Raw genomic sequence first — 22,729 nt, 5'->3', positions numbered from 1 at the left:
CGGGTCCTCCCACCCACTGCTCGCTGGGAAGCGCACTTCCAGCCGGCGCGGAAAGAGTCAGGCCAAGCCGGATGGAGGAGTACGGCGCCTGCCAAGGGCTAAAAAGCTCTTGGCCCAGCGGGCGGGGCCTAACTAGGGAGTGGGTGGGGCTAACTGGTTGGGATCGGAACAAGGCTCTGAGGCCGCGTGGAGGGCGGAGCGCGCTTCTCCAGAGGTGGAACGTGTATCCGAGCGCCCGCGCCTTCTGCTTTGCACCCCTTCCTTGCCGGCCGGCACTTCGGCTGCACAATTTTACCCAAGCCTCGAGTCTTAGTGAGCAGGTAACAGAGGGAGCACCTGAGGGGCTGGGAGGAAATGGAGAGGGTAAAGAGAAGTTAAAGGGGCACATGGAGAAGGTGGGGGAAGTCAAGGGTGGCGGTTCACTAAAGCGCTTCTGGATTGAGGGGCGTTGGGAGATAGCTTTACCTTTTCTTCTTCTAAACCCTTCAAAATCTTTGGAAAACCGTCCCTTCCAGATTTTACCTAGTCTCCACTTCCTGGGACTGTTTGCAGTGAGTTAGAAGGGGATTTATGCTTCCTAACTGATGGTAGATTTTCAAATCTGGTGACTATATGATTGGCTCAGGCACGAGTCATTGCCGCAGACTTGCTGCTTAAAGACCGACAATTCAGTATGTTTTCCTAACTTTTGGCACTTTACCCTGTATCGTGGGGGAGAGGATTTTTCTGATCTTCTGAAAAATGAAATTCTGTATTCTTTCCCCTACGCTCCTTTTTTTTTTTTTTTTTTTTTGGTTAGTTTCTCTGCTCTTGGAAGAGAGCAAAGAAAGTTTATAGAAAGGCTCAACTAAGTAAAGGTGGAGGCAATCGCACCTTGTGAGAGCAAGAAACGTGGATAGTGCCTGGGTGTGGCCCAGCCAGCCGCATAAATCACCCCTACTATTAACACCAGGTCCCTGTTCCCACCTAGCACCTCCCAGCTATGGAAACATCGTTAGGCTTCAAAAATTCCTATGAGAACTTGACTAACCTCCCTACTCAGCCAGGAAAAATTATAAAGATACCCATGAGATATATCCCATATTGTAATGTAAAGCAATATGGGATATATACCACAGTGGAAGTAAAAACTAGGTGTTGTAAGGATACAAATGGAAAGGATTGTTGAACAGTGGTATATGAGGACTTAAAGGACCACTGTTTGTTAGGAGAGCATGGGAAGTACAGAGCTTTCTGTAGTTTGGGTATTTTTCCTGTAGGCAGAGGGAAACTACTGTAGGAGAAATGGAGGGATATCCTTACTAGGCGGTGAGCTCAGCAATAATTCACCCAGTGTTTATTGGACTTTTGCTAGGTTCGGATTAGTGGCAGAGCATGAAAATGTGAATAAGTCTTCAAGGAGGCCTTCATAATTACAGATCCTTCTGCTTGCATCACACTTTCCCCTGGATGTCTGTCCTTTCTTAGTTGGCCTTTCCATTTCCTGTGCTAGACTATGAGCTCCATGAGAGCAGAAGCTTCGTTTTGTTCTCTACTATATTCCCAGTACGGAGAAGTGGTCTGACACAGAGGGTGCTTAATAAATACTTGATGAATGGATAATTGAAGAGCTTACTGGAAACACAGACAAGAACTGACAATTACAGCATGATTTTTAAAAGGGTAATAAAAGCAGTGTAGTACTTTGGAAACAGAGAAGGGAGAGACCTACTTCCATGTTGGGTGGAGAAAAAGTATCATTTACACAGCATCTTAAATGATGCTGGGGCTTGCTCAGGTAGATGTGGGAGGAAGGCACTCCAGGGAGAAGGAATGCTACATGCAAGAGTTGGTGTAGTAGAGTTGAGAGTGGCTAGAGTATGGCATGCAGGGGGCAAGAGGCAGAAAGTTAGACTCAAAGCTTTGTTAGTTAAGGAGAGTGACACATCAAGGTTTATGTTCTAGAAAGAAGACTGGAGAAGACTGGAGAGTGAATTGAAAGGGAGATTCTGGCATTTTCTGGGAATTTATTTTTTCTGTGTTAGAGATCCAGGTGAGAAATGGTAAAGGCCTGAACAAAGGCAGAGGTGAAGGGAGGTCAACATGTAAGAGAGGATACAGCTAACATTCTTCTGTTGATGAGGGGATTGAGGGAGATGGAGAAGAGGTCAGTATGCCTATCTGGTTCTGATTGGGGCAATTTAGGTGTCATTCGTCAGGAAGGATACTGTGACCTGGCTTTCAGTGTCTCCCCCCAGCTTCCATGCCTGCTTACATCTGTTTGTACATTTATGCACCTAGCTAATATGTGCAAGGGACAGTGTGAGATGTGGATGACAATACATTTGGGCCACAACATAACTCATAAAATGTTAGTGCTACGAGGAATTTTAGAGATTAGCTCAGCCTCTGCTGCAAGGTTGTCTTTATAATTGATTAGAATGGGTTTTGCATTTCAACTCTTGGATGCTTGGACTACACCCATTAAACTATCTCAGAACAGTTCTGAATAGGAATTTTCAGGAGTCATTCCAAAATGGAAGATGATGCTTCTGATTTTACTCTTTTAAATTCAGTTGGTTTCGCCATTACTAATTCACTTCTTTGTAAAGATTAAAGACATCTGTGGGATTAAAGAAGTCTTCAACTAGCCTGGAAGTATGTTTCAGGTAGCATAATGTAGATCAATGGACAATGGAAAGGTACCTGAGGCTCTAACCCAGTTCTGTCTTTGTTAGGAATTAACTGTGTGTCTTTAGGCAGTCAGCTAGCTAACCTCTCAGGGCTTCGCTTTCCTCTTTTACAAAATGTGAAGTTTAATCTGAAGCAGCGGTTCTTAATTTGGGCTACACATTGTAATCTCTAGGAAGGCTTTAAAAAGTCCTAAGGCCTATCCCATCTCCAGAAATTGTGATTTCGTTGTTCTGGGGGGAAGCTTGAGTTTTGTTTTGTTCTGTTTGTTTTTAAATTCTGATGATTCCAGTGTACATCCAGGTCTCCCAGCTTTAAAGTTCTGGAAGTTTAAAAACAGCAACAACAATGTTAATGGTAGGCTGACTGATTTGGGTAGATTTGCTCATGAAATCATATGACAGAAAGAGAGAAAGAAAGAAAGAAGGAGCTTAACATTAATTGTGGAACTGTTGCTGTATAGAGAGCACCATGCTAGACAGTGAGGGATGTAAAATCTCTACTGTTACTACAGCCGAAGAAATAAACAGGAAACATAAGTGAAACTTCTTCCCTTTGGAAAAGGCCCATTTCCTAAAAAGAGCATTGTCTCTATTTCTTCCAGAATTAAAGAGCAGGAATATGTAACACCTCAATTTTTAAAAATCCGTTTAACAGGAGGCTCTCCCTAAGAGCAAGGTGGGGTGATATGACTGTTGTGGATTTTGAGGGACTTAAACTGGATCTTCAGGTGAAAGGGGACCCAGTCAGGCAGGGGAAGGAGGGAGTAGATTACAGTGGAGAGAATGGTAAACAAGACATGATGATAGAAGGAGTCAGGAGGATAGGTGCAGCCATCTTAAAAGGGCCCTGAACACTTGGGTAGGGGGTTTGGATTTAATTCTGTAGCCAAGAGGGAAATGAGAAGAGTAGCATAATCAGAACTATGCCTTAGGATGAATTATGTAGAAGAATAAATTAAAATAAATGGGAAGAACAAGGGATACCACAAAACTTGCAGTCAGTCCAAAGTGAGGTAGAAAGGGGCTACACGGGATTATGGTAGAGGAGATGAAAAGGAAGGGATGTTTTGAAGGAAGAATTAGCTGATTGATTTGATAGGAAGGGTGGAACAGAGTGAGTAATCAATACTGATATCCTTCACATCATCAAATGTCAGTGACTGGGAAAATAATGTACCATGGATAGAAATAGAGATGTAATACCTGAAAGGCAAGCTAGTTGGTGTAGGGGGAAGATGATCTCAGTATTTTAAGTTTAAAGTGCTTTCCAAATATTCTTTTGATAGTGAGAACATGGGCTGAAACTCAAGACAAAAGTCAGTGCTATAGATAATAGTATGGGACAGGTCATCTAACACTGAATACGGATGTGTTTTCTGAAGACCAAGACCAAAAAGAGCAGAAGGCCAAAGATTGGACCTTAAGGAAATCCATACTTAGGAAGTTTAAGAAGAGAAGTAGACCAAAAAAAAGTCAGTGGGGTAGAAACGCCTGGAGGGCTTTTTGTTGTTTGTTGTTTTTGTTTTGAGGTGTTTTTGTTGTTGTTGTTGTTGTTGTTTTTAAGTAGGCTCCACACCCAGCATGGAGCCCATCACTGGGCTTGAACTCACGACCCTGAGATCAAGAACTGTGCTGAGATCAAGAGTCAGATGCTTAACCGACTGAGCCACCCAGGCGCCCCAAAACCTGGAGTTTTAATAAAGCCTAGGAAAGAGAGAGTTCCAAAAGGGAGGAGGCAACAGTGAGCTGTGTGCTTTGGAAGGCCAAGAGCATGACAAAAGGCCAGTGGATTTTACCACTGGGGACCACTGGGTCCTTCGCACTTCAGCCTCTTTGTGAGTGTAGTGCCCATCACAAGTGAGGTAAAAGCTGAACCCCTTAGCACAGCTCACACAGGTTTCCACAAAACCTGGCCTCCACCCGCCTCTCCTTGCTCCTCACTCCTCACCAACAACATGGCTTTCTTGTTCCTCAGACACTCCCAGCATGTGACTTCTTCCTCTGCACTTGCTCTCCTTCTCTCTGTAGCCATCTCTGCCTTGTCCCGCCCTCGTGTGGCTCACAGGCCTTCTCCTGCATGCTGCTCAGATTTATCTTCCACAGAAAGCCCTTCCTTATGTGAAAAGCCACTACCATACCCCTTTGTTATTCTCTACCCCCTTACCATGATTTCTTTTTCTTCAGAACTGTATTGATGATTTCCTAGGGCTGCTATCACATTTTACCACAAATTGGGCAGCTTACAACAACAGAAATTTATTCTCTCACAGTTCTGGAGGCCCAAAGTCTGAAATCAAGGTGTGGGCAGGGTTTGTTCTTTCTGGAGGCTCTAAGGAAAAATTTGCTCCCTGCCTCTCCTAGCTTTAGTGCATCCTGGCACTGTCTGCCATTCCTGGCTTTTAACTGCAGCATTCCAATCTCTGCCTTCATCTTCACATGGTGTTTTCCCTCTGTGCGTGTCTCTCTTCTCGAATTTCCCTCTTAGAAGGACACCTGTCATTGGAAGAGGGCTTGACCTCATCTTAATGTGATTGCATCTGCAAAGACTTTATTTCCAATTAAGGAAGGTCACATTCACAGGTACTGGGGATTAGGAGTTCCAGCATATTTGGTGGGGGTAAGGGGGGTATAATTCAACCCACAACAAGAATACATACATTATGTTACACACTTATTTGTTTACATGTTTGTGTTCTTTCAGCTGCTGAAATACAAGCTCTTAGGACAGGGACAAGGTTTTATTCAAAGCTTTCTGGGTCCTGCCACAGTGCCTGGAATGCTCAATATTGGTTGAATGAATGACTCCGTGAAATTCGTCTATAGGAAGTAGAAGAAGATTTGGATAACGAGAAAATGGGGGATGTTGGTTTAAAAAAAGCCTGTCGGGCGCCTGGGTGGCTCAGTCATTAAGTGGCTGCCTTCGGCTTAGGTCATGATCTAAGGGTCCTGGGATTGAGCCCTGCATCGGGCTCTCTGCTCCATGGGAAGCCTGCTTCTCCCACTCCCCCTGCTTGTGTTCCGTCTCTCACTGTCTCTCTCTCTCTCTCTCTCTGTCAAATAAATAAATAAAATCTTAAAAAAAAAAAAAAAGCCTGTCATTCAAGAAGTTTGGGAGGGTGAAAAAAGAACAAGGGAGTGGTTGACTCAAAGAATTCCAAAGATTGAGGCTTAGGCCTCACTTGTGAGCCATGTTCCCCATGAGACAGTTACTGGAGTCCAAGAAATACTTCTCAGCTCTGCAAGAGAAGAAAATGAATTTGTCAATTTCTCTAGGTATGGGACTACTGACTCATAATAACCAAACTAAAAAGAGATGAATCTGTAGACCAGAATGCCGTGTAATCATTAAGGGTGGCTCAGGAGCTAGGATTGATTTTTCTGCCAAGGGCAGTATATTCACTAATGATATCAATTTATACACCCAGAGGTGCTTGGTAAATATGGAAGTTTAGAGGCAGTAGAGTTTGATATTTCTCAAGGGATATTCCATCAAGCAATGGTAGCTGATATACTCTCTTTTTAGGGTGAGTTTTCCCAACTGTTTCTTAGAGCCCGCCTCCAAATATTCTGGTGTAGGTTTGAATACTTGAGGATCACATGAGATTCGGTATATTTAACAAGTTTTCCAGGTAATTCTCATGATCAGGCATTTTGGGAAATGTTACCTGGAATTGTTCTTAATTTTAGTTAGTAGCAAATCCCAGATTAGAATTAATCCCAGTGGTCTCAACCATGCCTACTGGGCTCCCACAATTCATTTCTTAGAGTGTAGGCGTGTCTTTCTGCTCAGCAGTTTTCATACTTGGGAAACTTACTTTGTGTGCAAGCATATGCTTGAGTGACTCAGCAAATAAAACACAGCCATTTGGATATTCTCCCTCTCTTTTATGGTGGACAGATGGAATGAGCTTGATTATTAAAATAAGTACCTTTCCTATATAACTTGTGCTTCATTGTAACTAAATAGTGAATGAGGGGAATTGATTCCTGATAGAATTCCAATTAGTAGATATAGAAAGAATAGAATTACAGTCCATAATGGAATAATGAATCTAGACTACAATCATCAATGGCTACTAAAATCATTAGGTAGAAACTGATGGGGAAGTTTATACTAGATGAAACAGACTGATAGCACCTGACCCACTGACCAGAGAACATCACCGAGAGAGACTTCATGTGCATCCTCATGTGATGCAGTAGGAAAAACAGAGCATCTAAGTGTTCTTCAAAAAATTTAACTCAAATTTGAGTACGCCTCTACTTAGAAAATACAGGGACTAGAGGAATGCATTAAACCACATTCTCATGGATTCAGTTCCTCAGATTTAGAAATGGGAGAATGTACAGCCTTGCTACTTTCAAACTGTGGACTGCACACCAGCTGCATTGATATCCCCAGAGAGCTTATTAGAAATGCAGATTCTCGACCAAATGAAAGACTGCATTTTAACAAGATTCCTAGGTAATTCTCATGTGCCTTAAATTTGGAGAAGCGTTGTCCAGGAAATGACCTCATGTTTTCAAATAATGGTAAGGAAAGAAAGAAAGGGGAACTGTTGAGTGATATGGGAGGATATATCACTGCTTTGTTAGGCTTGCAGGATTGAAGGATACACCGTATTATCAATGGGAAAAGAGATTTAGAGGATGTGTGTTAAATCATCACGGCAGTCAAATGCAGACTTGTAATGAAAGAGCCTTGGTGTAGGGATCCCTGTTAATATTCTGCCAGCAGTTCTCACACTATAGTATAATCATGTTTCAGACAATTCAGAAATTCAGTGCAGAACTTGAGTAGGTGACATCACTGTTGTCCCCAAAGTTGAAAAGAGGACAGGTTTATCGTACCTTTAACTATTTCAGATGCTTTTCTCTGAACTTTAACAATTTTGTTTTTGCTTGGACATACTTCAGAGTCTTACTGAGCCCGTTCCCATTTCTAAAAGGACATTGGATTAGATCTCAAGGATTCTTTCCAACACTCAAATTCTAGGATAAATAATTCATTTAAAAATCTCAAGTGTTGGGGCGCCTGGGTGGCTCAGTTGGTTAAGCAACTGCCTTCGGCTCAGGTCATGATCCTGGAGTCCCTGGATCGAGTCCCGCATCGGGCTCCCTGCTCGGCAGGGAGTCTGCTTCTCCCTCTGACCTTCCTCCCTCTCGTGCTCTCTGTCTCTCATTCTCTCTCTCTCAAATAAAAAAAAAAAAAAAAAAAATCTTTAAAAATCTCAAGTGTATATGACTAATGATATTGTACGTGACTAATGATAGTCTTCAAGTTGAATGAAAAAGCAAGGCAGCCCTCTTCCTCAGCCAGACCTTTCCTTGTCCACACTTTTCACAAATGTCCAAGATCTTGAGGCCAGATCACAGAGGGGTGGAGAGAAGTGCGTCAGCTGGCTGTGCAGTGGTCCGGGTGGCATCTTAGAGGAGACCCAGGGTCAGCTGTTCACCCAAGGCCGAGATGAGATAGTTGAGGCCATCCTCTTATCACCCCTAGGCATGACTAGGTGTGAGGGGTCCAGAAATCAGTCTATCATGTGGTTCTTTCTTTACAAGTTGGACTTTCCAGAAGTATTTTAAATTGGCCATGCTACTTAACGGGCAGAGTTTTATATTTTGCTTTAAAATTATGTTGGTTTCCTTTTTTACATGATGTCTTTCAGAATTTGCCCACTTTTCTGGTATAACTAATTCTGATGGCTGGGAGTAAAGGACGCGGACGTGCAGCTTACACCTTTAATATTGAGGCAGTTGGATTTGGCAGAGGTGAAAAGTTACCTGATGTAGTATTGAAACCCCCTCCACTATTTCCCGTAAGTACAGTAAAAGTGGATTTCTCACGGTTTGTTTTTTCATGTTTCAAAGAAAATTAAAATTCTATATAGGACTGAATAGAGGATATCATTATAAAATCTTAAATGTAAGAAAGTAAAAGAGGGTGTGCTTCGCTGCTGTGTGCTTCCCTGAACCTCTTTCTGATCTTTAACACTGCTTTCCTAAAAGACAGAAAAAACTGTAGTCACCTTTCCTTGAATATACTCAGTACTATGTGAACTAAGAAAGAATTTTTTTTCAATTCCTGCACCTTCTGTTGTGTTTTTGATGTATTCCAACATCAAAATAATATTTTTGAAAGTCAGGTCAGATTTTACAGTGGTCCCCAATGGTCCTCACTCTACCAGACTTTCACTTAATGATTTTCCTCTCATCTTGTATCTATAGGATTTGATTTTGCTCCCTAGTATACCATTTGGTCTTTTAGTCCCTACTCAACTTCTTTTTTTTTTTTGCTTATTTCTCTATTTTTAAAAAAGTCAATTTGAATTTTGTTGATGTTTCTCAACATCTAAGTGTTCCTACTACATTTAGTGTTGCTTTTAAATTTAATGAGTATGCTGTAAACTCAACTGGCATAATATTGAATGCTTTCACTTTACATTTAGTTTAAAATCTAAGCTTACATTTCCAGGTGTGTATGTGCTACGATATAAAAAAATGAAAAAATCGTAAATAACCACATACCCCTTAATCTAGGAATCTTTCCTCTATTTCAAAAGGGAAAAGTCCCTTGTCAAAAGATTTATGTAAGTAGAGGACCCTGAACAAATGTATCTAGGGATCTAGGTGTCTTCCACAGGGAGTCTCTACTTTTTGCTCTTGGTATTTTGCCTTTTTGATATTTAGTAAATAGCCTGAAACAACAATACACATCTCATGTATAGGCATAATGTCACTTTATACATTGATTTCTTTTAAAACAAGCTCTTCTCCATGTGTGAGGATACTTCTAAACACTGGGAATATTAGGACATGTTGTCTTATACTTGGAATAAAATTGTAATTCCTTACTGCTGGCAAACTGGCTCTATTTGATAGGGTCTTGCTGATGTCTGTCTAACTTTTCCTGTCACTGACCTTCTCTCTCCTTAGCCATCATGGCCTCCTTGTTCTCACAGACGTTTTCCTGTGTTGGTTTCCCTGGCTGGAGCCATCTGTTTTCAAGTCTTTCCATGATGGCTTCCTAATTTTATCCAGAGCTCTGCTCAAATGTGACTTCCTTAGAGGTCACGTGTGCTCACCCTTGTCTAGACCAATACCTCCAGCCTCCATGTACTCTGTCCATCACTCTTTCCTCTGCCCAGCTTCATTTTCATGCCACTTATCACTACCTGAAATTGTGTATTTCCTCGTTGTTTACTTACATCTTGTGTTTTTCTCCCCTAGAATGTAGGTTCCATAAGGGCAGGAAGTTTGATTAGTTCATCATGGTGTCTCTTGTTCTCTAACCGTGTCTGGCTTATAGTAAGCACTTAATAAATAGTTGTAGAATGAATGAACAAATTCAGAGTGAAATTCTGAAAATGTACCCTATACTTTGCTCTGATACTAGAAATGTCTTTTTTTTAAGAAATGTCTTTACAACATAACCTGAGGTCCCACTTTTTAATAAATACATATATTTTATGAATATATATACATAATATACATATGTGTGCATGTGTGTAGTTCGTTAAAATTGAAGACGTCAAGAGGCACCTGAGTGGCTCAGTTGGTTGGGCATTCAGCTCCTCATTTCGGCTCAGGTCATGATCTCAGGCTCTTGGGATTAAGCGCTGGGTCAGGCTCAGCACTGAGTGTGGAGCCTGCTTGGGGTTCTCTCTCCTTTTCCCTCTGTGCCCCACCCCCCACCACACACACATGCACATGCACACTCTCTCTCTGTCTAAAAAAAAAAAAAAAATTGAAGATGCAGGTTCAAACTCCTGCTTTGTCATTTACATGTCGTGTGAGTTTATAGATTGTTCACTTGTCAGTTTATTTACTGTCAAAGGGAAAATATTGATGATAGTTTAAATGGGATCATGGATGTTGAATATTGAGGACATCTGGGTCAGAGTAACCACTTGCTAAATAATAGCTGCTATTTCTATTCTTTTTTTTTTTAGCTATTGCTCCCACTAATACCACCACTACTAACTGAGGTTAATAAGAAACCAAAGCAGTTGGGGCGCCTGGGTGGCTCAGTCGTTAAGCGTCTGCCTTCGGCTCAGGTCATGATCCCAGGGTCCTGGGATCGAGCCCCGCATCGGGCTCCTCGCTCCGCGGGAAGCCTGCTTCTCCCTCTCCCACTCCCCCTGCTTGTGTTCCCTCTCTCGCTGTGTCTCTCTCTGTCAAATAAATAAATAAAATCTTAAAAAAAAAGAAACCAAAGCAGTTGCTCTCATTCTGGTGCTTTGAGTTCTAAACTATGTAATCACGGTCAACAGACTATGTAACAAAATAATTGTTGGTGTGGTCAGTAGGAAAATTAAGCATCTTTCTTTCCTACCTCTAAAATAAGAGCAAAGTAGGAAATGGGCTAAAAGGTTAAATAGATTACAAAAGCTCAACATCTTTTCAGTTGATTGTAAAACTTAGTATCTATAAAATGAGGTTTTCAATAAAACTGACATTTTCCAGATTATAGACAAAAGGGATATTTAAAAACTTAACTTATTAAAAAAATTGTCTCTTAAAAAGGATACAGATTATAAACCAGTGCCACTGAAAGCAGGAGAGGGTGAAGATTATATGCTGGCCTTGAAACAGGAGTTGAGAGAAACTATGAAAAGAATGCCTTATTACATAGAAACACCTGAAGAAAAACAAGGTGGGTAGTGGAATCTTTGATTATGTGGCTGAATGTATACAGATGAAACAGTGTTTCTATATAAGATATATAGTCATTTAATGCACTTAATGATTGCTTGATTTAGTTCAATCAGAAATTATCCACTACCTTGAAAAAGCATACTTAATGTTGATTTAACAGAAAAATGTATTTTAAACTTTTTGATATTTTATTTCTAAAATTACCTTTCAAGAGAAGTTTTATGTGTTTGGTGAAAATTATGAAAAACAGAAAAATATTAAAAAATAAAAGTCACCTATAATGCTTACATCTAGAGATCTATTAATATTTTATTGCATATTCTGGATTTTTTTCTTTTATATGTGTATTCTTTTTATAAAATTGGATTCATAGTCTTTGTATCTTCCTTTTTTACCCAATAGCATGTTATTAGCCTTTTCACATAACCTTAGTATTCTTGGAAAATATGATTTTTAATGACTATGTGGTATTTCATTGTGTGTATATAACATTATTTATTGTGAGTAGTTGCCTGCTGTTAGATTTAAAGTGGTTTTTTGCTCATATATGTATATAATGCAATGATTACTATCCTTATCCATAAATCCTATGTAAGTCTCTGATTATTTAATATTTTGGTTAAAATTTTTAAAAGCCTTGACTGTATTTTGGCTTATTATTTGTATATCAGACATAATAGGAAGCATAAAGCATGTACTCATTGGTTATGTCAAGGACAGAGAGGAGAAATTACAGTTGGAGAAGCTTGACAGTCTCAGGGAGTGGGAAGTGGTTTTAGAGGAAGAGAACCCATTCCTGGGTAGTTATTTAGCACAGTAGATCTATATTGATTTTCAGTTTCTGCCCTTGAATGTTGAAATTAGAGAGATCGATATCATCCTTGAGTTCCCAAAACAACATCATTAAAGCATGAGAAATTCATATAGTATCATCTCATTCCATTAGTATTAAAAATGCATTCCATTTTCACTCTCTGTAAAAAACTTAGAACTGGCTAAGAGTCAAAAAGAAAGTCTTATGTAGTAATATATGTGCTTATAATTATAAGAAGCATTTTAGACAAGTTCATTGAATTTTTCAAACATAGCTGCTTAAAGTTAATATAATGGTTTCATAAGACATTTTTATCTCAAAAATACTGAATTTTTTTTACTTTCATGATTATGTGGCATGCTTTTATCTATTTGATTCAAAAATGAAATTAAAGCTCTCATTTTAAAGATTTAAAAAAGTAAGATTAAATGAACTAATAAACATTCATTCTTAGTGGAAAAAATAATAGTGTAGGGTATACTTTAATCTTTTTAAAATTAGTGTTTTCTCTAGACCATGGAACAGATTTACTTAACTAAATGTGGTCATTATTAAAGCACAGGTCTAATTTACAAGTATATCATTTTATTAAAGCATATCTGTGAGTCTTTTAAATAGGGACATTAGGAACATAATTTTCTTGCTGGTTTCTGGGAGTGGTTGGCTTGTACCTGGATTAAGAGGCTCTTTATCTTTGATAATTGCACAAAGTATTTAAAAATACAAGGAATCTTTGTTTCTTTTTCTTTCTGGAGAAAATGCTTGTATAAAATTTTCCAAATTGATACAAGTACATTCTCCTTCAAAATCTTCATGTTTACTTCTCTTTTCTGATGTAATGTGTTTTTAGAAAACTATGGTTGAAAATGAAGTTTTTTTAAAAAAATACACATACGCATGTGTATTGGTTAATATAGTATTTACTATATATATATATATATATGCTTATATATGTGTGTATGTGTGTGTATTCATGTATATAAAGTGTTTATGTACTATGCACACCACGAATGAGAAAGAATTGGCCAGGCTGAACAGAAGTATGCAACTGTCAGAGGGAGCTTGTTCTGGGTAGTGTTATATCACTGTACCTTCAGCAGCCTTCTCCTATGACTCACCACCTATATGCTTTAGAAAAGAGAGACTTAGGGACTCATGTAAATAAATAAGGGTAAGAGGTGTCAAGGTTTCCTGATAATTAAGTGGCTAGTGGCTCAGGGTATTGAGATCACAAAGAACTAAGGGCATAGAATGAAAATATTTCTTGTGATATCTTCACAATTTGTTTATAATGTTCTTGGATAGAATTATAGAAATGATTGTTATTTTCTTTACATGAAATTTGTTATCTTTGTAATAAAAGAAAAACACCGATAAATATTACTACTTTAATGGATTATAGCTGCAAGGGCATATGGAGAGCATCTGATCCAATGGTTCCCAGCTCAGGTTCCTGAACCACTAGGGTCCAATGAGGTAAAAACAGGCGTGATGGTTCTGTAAGCCATTTTTAGAATTTCAAAAGCTTAATAGGAATTACACATTTACCTGCAGTATGGCCACAAGATCTGTTATTGAATAAATAGAGTTTGGTTTTTATTAACTGTCAATGTACCATCAGGGTCCATGAGACCTGATTTTGATTTTTGAGTTTATTTTTGAGCAGTGATTGATATTCATAACTTTTATTTTTTTAATAGAGATCTTCCAAAGACCAAAGAGAATTTATTTTAAAAATAGAAAGGGGGCACCTGGGTGGCTCAATCAGTTAAGCATCTGACTCTTGATTTAGGCTCATGATCTGAGGGTTGTGAGATCCAGCCCCACATCGGGCTCTGCACTCAGCCTGGAGTCTGCTTGAGATTCTCTCTCTCCCTGTCCTTCTACCCCTCCCCCTGTTAAATAAATAAATAAAGTCTTTAAATAATTTCTTTTTTAAATGAAAAAATAAAGGAAGAAAACTCATTTTATCTTAGCATTACCATATCGGCCTGTTGTATCCTTTTATAAATCTAAATACATTCTGGAATCTTAGTGATCTTATTTTTCCTTCATCTTTAAACATCTTGCTATTTCATCAGCATAGATACTATTTTATCATTACTTGTGAATTATCCCCCCTATCCTGGAAAATAAAAGACTGAAATAATTTAAAAAAAAAAAGGAAGAATGATGAAGTTGCCTTGAAGCATGGTGCAGTATTGAAATAAATCACTATTACATTATCCTTTAATGTTTCTTTTGTGTTGCCCAAAGTATTACATTAATTTTTAGGAAGCTATAAAAGAAGTCTAGAGAGACTTGTCTTTATAGTTGTTTTGTTTGGTTTTGTTTTTGTTTTCATAGAGTACAATTGAGAATCCAGAATTGTTCATTTTCAGCCCATAATGGCAAAGAGAAGAAAACTGACAGAGGAAGGTGTTGCACTAGACAAATCAGAAGATGAATGTAGATGCAGCAGTTCTTTGGGCACTAACAATGATCGTGAAATTGATTGTATAAGTGAAATCTCTGAGTCTTCAGATGAGAGTATTCTAGATGAATTTTCTCAAACTCAAGAGTCAATGGGTAAACAATATATCTCTAAGAATAAAAAGGAAATACAGTATTCTCATACCATTAGTCCTTGAAAAGCTCCTCATCACATAATATTTTGTGATAAGAACCGGGAACATCCTGTTTGTTGAAATGACATGTGACCATATTTTTTTTTTATGGTGTTTATGTACCAAAAGTTATTTGATGTAGTTTGTAACTGGACAAATGCTAAAGGCAAGGACAAAGATGATCAAAAGGAAATAGGTTATGTAGAAATGAAACAGTTTGTTGGATTGATCATGTTAATTGGTAATTATAAATTTAATAATGAAAATGTTTTACAATTATAGACCAAAGAAGATGGCTGGGCCATCCTCACTTCAACACAAATGTGAGCCATCAAAGCTTTTTTTTTTTTTAAGATTTTATTTATTTATTTGTCTGAGAGAGAGAGCACGCAGGGGTTGGCAAAGGGAGAGGGAGAAGCAGGCTCCTCATTGAGCAGGGAGTCCAATGCTGGGATCATGACCTGAGCCAAAAGCAGATGCTTAACTGACTGAACCAGCCAGGCGTCCCGTCAAAGCTTTTAAAGTATTACATTTGGCAATGCGAGTATAAGACGAAGAATTGGAAATAATGATAAGCTGGAACCTATTAGAAATGTATTTCTAATCTAGAATCATTTTGATGGTGCAAGTGTGAGAAGAACCAGAAGTAACAAGTTAGAATTTATTAATAAAGATATATTTGAAATCTGGAATCAGGATATATGAAATGTATATAATCAGAGTTTGTGCATGACAACTGTACATGCATTCCTAGAATGCACAGTTGATGCACAGTTAACTGCATTCAAAAGACATTGCCCATTTTGGGTTAATAGACATTCAAAACCAGGAAAATAATGGAATATAAATTTGAGTTTAGTATACTTAAGTTCTTATAATAATAATATTATTATTATAATTTCTAATAACTTTCTTTTTAAATAATAGCTTTATTGAGATAAAATTCACATATATAAAATACACTTCTTTTCTTTCTTTCTTTCTTTCTTTCTTTCTTTCTTTCTTTCTTTATTTATTTATTTGAGAGAGAGAATGAGATAGAGACAGAGAGCATGAGAGGGGGGAGGGTCAGAGGGAGAAGCGGGCTCCCTGCCAAGCAGGGACTCAATCCCGGGACTCCAGGATCATGACCTGAGCCGAAGGCAGTCGCTTAACCAACTGAGCCACGCAGGCGCCCCTAAAATACACTTCTTAAAGTATACAATTCAGTGGCTTTTGATGTAGTTACAGAATTGTGCAACCAACACTACTCTCTGATGTTTGGAACCTTTTCATCAACCTGAAAAGAAATCCTGTACCTATTGGTATCACCCTTCATTCTCCCCTGTCTTTAGCCATGGCAACCACTAATCTGCTTTGTCTGTAGTGATTTGTCTCTTCTGGACAGTTCATATAAGTAGAATCATAGGGATGCTTGGCTGGCTCAGATCTCGGGGTTGTAAGTTCAAGCCCAACGTTGGGTGTAGAGATTACTTAAAAATGAAAAATGAAATCTTTTAAAAAAGGGAATCATAAAATGTGTCCTTTTGTGACTGGCTTCTTTAACTTAGCATAATGTTTTCAGGGTTCACTGATGGTACAACATGCTTCATTCCTTTTTATGGCTGAATAGTATTCTGTTTTTTGTATATGCCACATTTTGTTTGTCCATTCACCAGTTGATGGACATTTGGGTCAGTTCCACTTTGGAGCTATCATGAGTAATGTTGCTTTGAACATTTATGTACACGTTTTTGAGTGGACATATGGTATTTCTATTGGGTATTTATCTAGGGTCTTATGGTAACTCTATATTTAACATTTTGAGGAACTGCCAAACTGTTTTCCAAAGTGCTTGCACCACTTTACATTACCAACAATATATGAGGGTTCTAGTTTCTCCACACCCTTCCCAAAACTTGTTGGTTATAGTTTCTCCACACCCTTGCCTTTTTGGTTATAGCCATCCTATTGGGTATCAAGTGGTATCTCATTGTGGTTTTGATTTGAGTTTCCAAAATAACTATGATGTTGAACATCTTACATGCTTTTTTCCATGCATATCTTCTTTGGAGAAATGTCTATTCAAATCCTTTGTTTCTTTCTAACTGGATCTCAGTAGTTTTCAATATTGCTTATTCTTCTAAAGTTTACTACTAAAGGTTAAATTTTTCCAAAATATGCAATCTTTTGTGGAGAAAATTTTTAAATGCAAATCTGTCATCTGTGTTGACTTCTCTTTACAGATGAAAAGCTTGAGAGCAAGATTGAAGTCAAAACAGTTAAATACCTAGAAAAGCTTGATTTCTTGGTCTCACTGATCTACTCTTTATTTTAGTTATTTTTGTTTAACACTATGGTCTTAGTATTATTTGGAATCATGTTCTTAACATGGAAGAGAAGTCGGTACATATTTGGGTCTTGTTTTTTATGTTTGCGTCTGTTGTATTAACTTCCCTATTTCATGGCTATACTCCTAAACCACATGTTATGATGAACCATGGTTTCAGGCTATGGCATGATGGTGTTCCTTGCTAACTTAAGTTGCTAGGAAAGGGTTTGGGCCCTTATTAAGGGAGTTTCTTGTGGCAGAGTTGGCGAAGGAGAAGTAAGAGCCATTCCCATTTTGGGCAAGCACAGAAGGTCCCTGGAGAGTTGTCAGTAGTTCATGTGGAAGACTTGCAGCTTGCTCATTCATACCCCATCAAGTCCAAACCTAGCTACTCCTACCCTTTTCCCCATTCTCCTCCTCAATGGGTTGTGAAGAGTAGCTCACTGAGAAGCCTGTGTATTAATGTGTGTATCAAGCACTGGAGGTGAGCATACAGCTTTCCATCTCCACTTAGGTAGTTAATACATCCCAGTTACATAAGATTTAAAGTATGGGAGCTGGAGGCTAGTGTCACAAGAAGGCTTACTTGCCCGTATATGTAAGTGGCTTCCTGACCTGGCTTTGGGCTTTAGCGAATATTCTGAGATGAGTCAGGTTGTCTGATTCTAAAAACCATGATCAGGGTTTAGGTCTCTGCTCACCCCCAGCCATTCATACCCAGTTTCTTGCCACTTCCTTAAACTTGTAATATTTATTGAACTTTTCAATAGGTGTTCAGGAACACATTATGTACAAATATAGGAAATTCCCTATGTGTGAAATAAAAGATGTTTGGGGGGGTTGTTTTGTTTTGTTTTTAAAGATTTTATTTATTTATTTGACAGAGCACAAGCAGGGGGAGGAAGAGGGAGAAGCAGACTCCCCACTGAGCAAGGAGCCCGACATGGGATTTGATCCCAGGACTCTGGGATCATGACCTGAGCTGAAGGCAGACACTTAACTGACTGAGCCACCCAGGCGCCCCAAAATAAAAGATGTTATCTGCTGTTTTCAGTTACGGCTTAAGGAATGGCTTACGTTCAGGCTTATTCTTGACTTCTCTAATGAACACTTTTTTTTCTAGATATTGAAAGATATAGTAAAAGATACATGAAGGTGTACAAAGAGGAGTGGATACCAGGTAATTATAAAACTGAAAATATTAAAATAATTTTTAAAGTTTATCTCCCTACCCCATATTTTTTTAGGGAAAATTTTCTATTTTCACCATAGGAATTTTCACTGTAGGAAAATAGTCTGGCTCCTTTCCTATAATTAATTAGTAATGTATATCCTTTGAAGACTAGAATAAAAAGACTTTTATACTGTAACAAGGAAGAGTTAAAGTGTTTTTGAAGTTCTTAAAATACTTTTTTATAAAATAGGACTTGCCAAACCCATTTGGGGTTTCCATTTCCATTTGCCACAATCACAATTTTAATCTACAGTACCAATAATACTTCCGTGTTTGTGAGTGATTTTAAGCTTTTGAGGAGAAAACAAGTCTAGTTAAAGGATATTTTAAGCCAAAATCATGGATCTTCCTTTCTTTCAAGCAGACATAGACTACTTTTATTTGTTAAGATGCCTTTTCAATAGAAACATATCTAAGAGAGTTTTTTTCAATGTTCACAAATTTTCCTTAGACAGAGGCAAGATGGAAGAGGCTAGAGAGATTTCATCCAGCTCTTTCATTTTGCAGATAAAGAAATGTTGCCATAGAAATGGAGTGATTTATCAGGGTGACTTGGACAGTACTACTAGAACCCAGGTCTTCTCATTTTAACTCACTTCCCTTTGACTTCTCTGTCCTTGGTGTTTTCATGGAAGCTGCCTTTATGTAAGAGCATAAATGGCATTTATAACATTATTGCTTGCATGGGTTATAGTGGTCTTTTCAGTGTGGATCATTGATAAAGTTGGATTTTCCTTCAACCCTCTCCTATCTCAGATCTTTCATATCTGCCACATCATAAATATTTATCTCCTGAATGATTCTCTTTACATACTTTTTCATGATCATCTATGAATCACTTATAAAAGCAGAAATATAATCAAAGCCAGATTTATTAGTTCAGGTAAAATAGCTTGAGATACAAATGCTTTCTACAAAATATACTGAGTTTTTATTAGCAGGCAGTATTTTTTAATCCATTCTCATGTTGCTTCATTTTTCTGATTAATTCTGTGCTTAAAAAGAAAAGAAAGTGGGATCCCTGGGTGGCTCAGTCAGTTGAGCATCCGACTCTTGGTTTTGACTGAGGTCATGATCTCAGGGGTGGGATCAAGCCCTGCATAGGGCTCCACACTCAGCGAGGAATCCCTTCCGCTCATGTGTACGCTCTCTCTCTAAAATAAATAAATAATTCTTTAAGAAAATTAAAAGTAAGTGGCAAATTAAATATTTACTTATTTATTTGAAAGAGAATGCAGGGGGTGGGGCCAGGGGAGAAGGAGAGAGAGAATCTCAAGCAGACTCCCCACAGGGCTCGATCTCCCCATGACCTGAGCCAAAACCAAGAGTCTGAGACTCAAGTGACTGAGCCACCCAGATACCCCCAGGCAAAATTATTTATTAAAGAGAATTTACTTTTCCTTAGCTATTTATATTTTTAATTATAAAGTTTTTGGATAATTATTAGAATTGTTTATTTAATTTTGCATGTGTTGGGATTATGGTCACATATTTTAACTTTTGAAAAATATCAACTATAGGGCGCCTGGGTGGCTCAGTTGGTTAAGCGACTGCCTTCGGCTCAGGTCATGATCCTGGAGTCCCGGGATCGAGTCCCACATCAGGCTCCCTGCTCGGCAGGGAGTCTGCTTCTCCCTCTGACCCTCCTCCCTCTCATGCTCTCTGTCTCTCATTCTCTCTGTCTCAAATAAATAAATAAAATCTTTAAAAAAAAAAAAGAAAGAAAAATATCAACTATAGAAAACTTAATCCTAACACCCACAAAGAATTATTATAATATTTTGTTCCCAACCTAGAGGTTTCTCTGCACAAATATTAAATATATAAAGATATTTATATGTTAGGTTTATTTTTTAATGGGATTATATACATATTATTTTAGAAACTTTTTTTATCAAACAATGTATCATGAATAACTCTTCATAAAAATTTTCTTACATTATTTTTCTTGTGATGAAAATTTCTGTATTTAAAATTGATTAGATAAATACTGTGTAGCTGTTGAAATAATGTTGTAGAAATTTTATAGCACTACTTAAAAGGTTTTTTTTTTAAGTTTTTTTTTTAAATAATCTCTGCATTCAATGTGGGGCTCGAACTTACAACCCCAAGATCAGCGTCACATGCTTTACTGACTGACCAGCCAGACGCCCCCAAAGTTTTTTTAATGAACTTTCTCTTTTTCATAGGAGAAAACATATTATAATTATATTTTGATTCCCAGGTTTAATCTATACAGTTAGATATTAAGAAATTATTTTCATTGCAGAAGCAACTGTGATGTCCTTTATTTTTTTTAAAGATTTATTTTTTTTATTTGAGAGGGGGTGGATAGAGGGAGAGGAAGAGAGAATCTTAAGCCCTGATCTGGGGCTCAATCTCATGACCCTCAGATCATGACATAAGCTGAAACCAAGAGTTGGATGTTTAACCTACTGTGCCACCCAGGTGCCCCTGTCATGTCCTTTATTTTTTTAAAAAAATTGTATTTATTTATTTGAGAGAGAGAGAGAAAGAATACGAGTAAGGGGAGGAGCAGAGGGAGAGGGACAAGCAGACTCCCTGCTGAGCAGGGAGCCCAACTCAGGGTTCTATCCCAGAACCCTGACATCATGACCTAAGTCAGATGCTTCACTGACTGAGACACCCAGGCGCCCCCTGTCATGTTCTTTAAATAGTCGAGTGCCACTAATCCCTAGCGTAAATTTCAATTTTTGTATTTTTTTTCTCTTTTGTACACGCAGATTGGAGAAGACTTCCAAGAGAGATGATGCCAAGGAAGAAGTGCAAAAAAGGTACATTGACTAATGTAATAATCCAGGTTAAAAAAGGTTATTGCTCAAATTCTAATTATGAAATTATCAATCTGAAGTTACACTCAGTGTTCTGAATGCTTTTTCTTAAAATGTGTTTGGCATTTGGTTATTTCGTTAAAACTTTTTGTTGTTGATTTTTGTTTTGTTTTTGTTTAGTTGTTTTTCTTTTCTTTAATTATGGAATTTTGATGTGCCAAGAAAGACTTTTTAAGTATGTAGACATTTTTTTTATTTGAAATTGAGCATATCTGAAACTTTTTTAATGGTTATATTATCTATATTTTAACATTTTTTTCAATTAATTAACATATAATGTATTATTAGTTTCAGAGGTAGAGGTCAGCGATTCATCAGTCTTACATAATGCCCAGTGCTCATTACATCATGTGTCCTCCTTAATGTCTATCATCCAGTTACCCCATCCCCCAACCTCCTCTCCTCCAGCAACCCTCGGTTTCCTGTGATTAAGAGTCTCTTATGGTTTGTCTCCCTCTCTGATTTCATCTTGTTTTATCTTTCCTCTCTTCCCCTATGATTCTCTGTTTTGTTTCTTAAATTCCACATATCAGTGAGACCACATGATAATTGCTTTTCTCTGATTGACTTATTTTGCTTAGCATTATACCTTCTAGTTCCATCCATGTTGTTGCAAATGGCAACCGTTCATTTTTTGATGGCTTCATAATATTCCATATATTTATCCATTCATCTTTATCCATTCATCTGTCGACAGACATCTGAGCTATTTCCATAGTTTGGCTATTGTGGACATTGCTGCTATAAACATTGGTGTGCAGGTGCCCCTTCAGATCCCTACATTTGTATCTTTGGAGTAAATACCCAGTAGTGCAATGGCTGGGTCATAGGGTAGCTCTTTTTTCAACTTTTTGAGGAACCTCTATACTGTTTTCCAGAGTGGCTGTACCAGCTTGCATTCCCACCAACAGTGTAAGAGGGTTCCCCTTTCTCCGCAGCCCCGCCAACATCTGTCATTTCCTGACTTGTTCATTTTAGCCATTCTGACTGGTGTGAGGTGGTACTGCACTGTGGTCTTGATTTGTATTTCCCTGACGATGAGTGATGTTGAGCATTTTTTCATGTGTCTGTTGGCCATTTGGATGTCTTCTTTGGAGAAATGTCTGTTCATGACTTCTGCCCATTTCTTTGATTGGATTATTTGTTCTTATGGTGTTGAGTTTGATAAGTTCTTTGTAAATTTTGGATACTAGCCCATTATCTGATATGTCATTTGCAAATATCTTCTCCCATTCTATTGGTTGTCTTTTGGCTTTGTTGACTGTTTCCTTTGCTGTGCATATATTTTAAGTTTTTAACTAAAACATTTGGAACTGGTAAAATTTGGGAACTGTTAAATTAGAACTTTATGTTGTACATAAAATACCAAAGTGAAAGGTTCCAATGTGTTGTTCTTTCATAATTCCACTGAGTAAAAAGTTGTTGAGCATCTGCTATTGCCAGACACTGTGCTAAAAGGAATAAAACAGTGAGCAAAGTGGGAATAATCCTTGCCCTAATGGGGCTTACAGTCAAATGGAGTAAAAACATTAAACAAAAGCACAGTGTCCTCATTGGGAGGTCAGGGGAGTTCCTTTGAGGA

At 38.1% G+C, this 22,729-nt stretch overlaps 1 protein-coding gene across 7 annotated transcripts in view; it reads left to right on the top strand.

The window, feature by feature from the left end:
* Positions 1-22,729, top strand: part of POLR3G (RNA polymerase III subunit G) — a 95,207-nt gene that overhangs the window by 54,479 nt on the left and 17,999 nt on the right. For 5 of the 7 annotated variants that reach the window (XM_081826589.1, XM_081826586.1, XM_081826587.1 and 2 more), the window contains 4 exons: positions 8,342-8,491; positions 11,199-11,328; positions 18,185-18,241; positions 21,040-21,090. In XM_081826589.1, coding sequence (XP_081682715.1) covers positions 8,375-8,491; positions 11,199-11,328; positions 18,185-18,241; positions 21,040-21,090 — 355 coding nt within the window. In that variant the 5' untranslated portion in view covers positions 8,342-8,374. Of the gene's footprint in view, positions 1-166; positions 321-8,341; positions 8,492-11,198; positions 11,329-18,184; positions 18,242-21,039; positions 21,091-22,729 lie in introns of those variants that run through there. The other 2 variants (XM_081826591.1, XM_081826585.1) reach the window with 2 other exon arrangements.

Source organism: Leptonychotes weddellii, chromosome 7 (genome assembly GCF_054177405.1).
Source record: "Leptonychotes weddellii isolate Sample4059 chromosome 7, ASM5417740v2, whole genome shotgun sequence".
NCBI lineage: Eukaryota > Metazoa > Chordata > Mammalia > Carnivora > Phocidae > Leptonychotes > Leptonychotes weddellii.
Note: the sequence above shows the minus strand (reverse complement) of the source record. Positions and strands in the feature narration are given on the sequence as shown.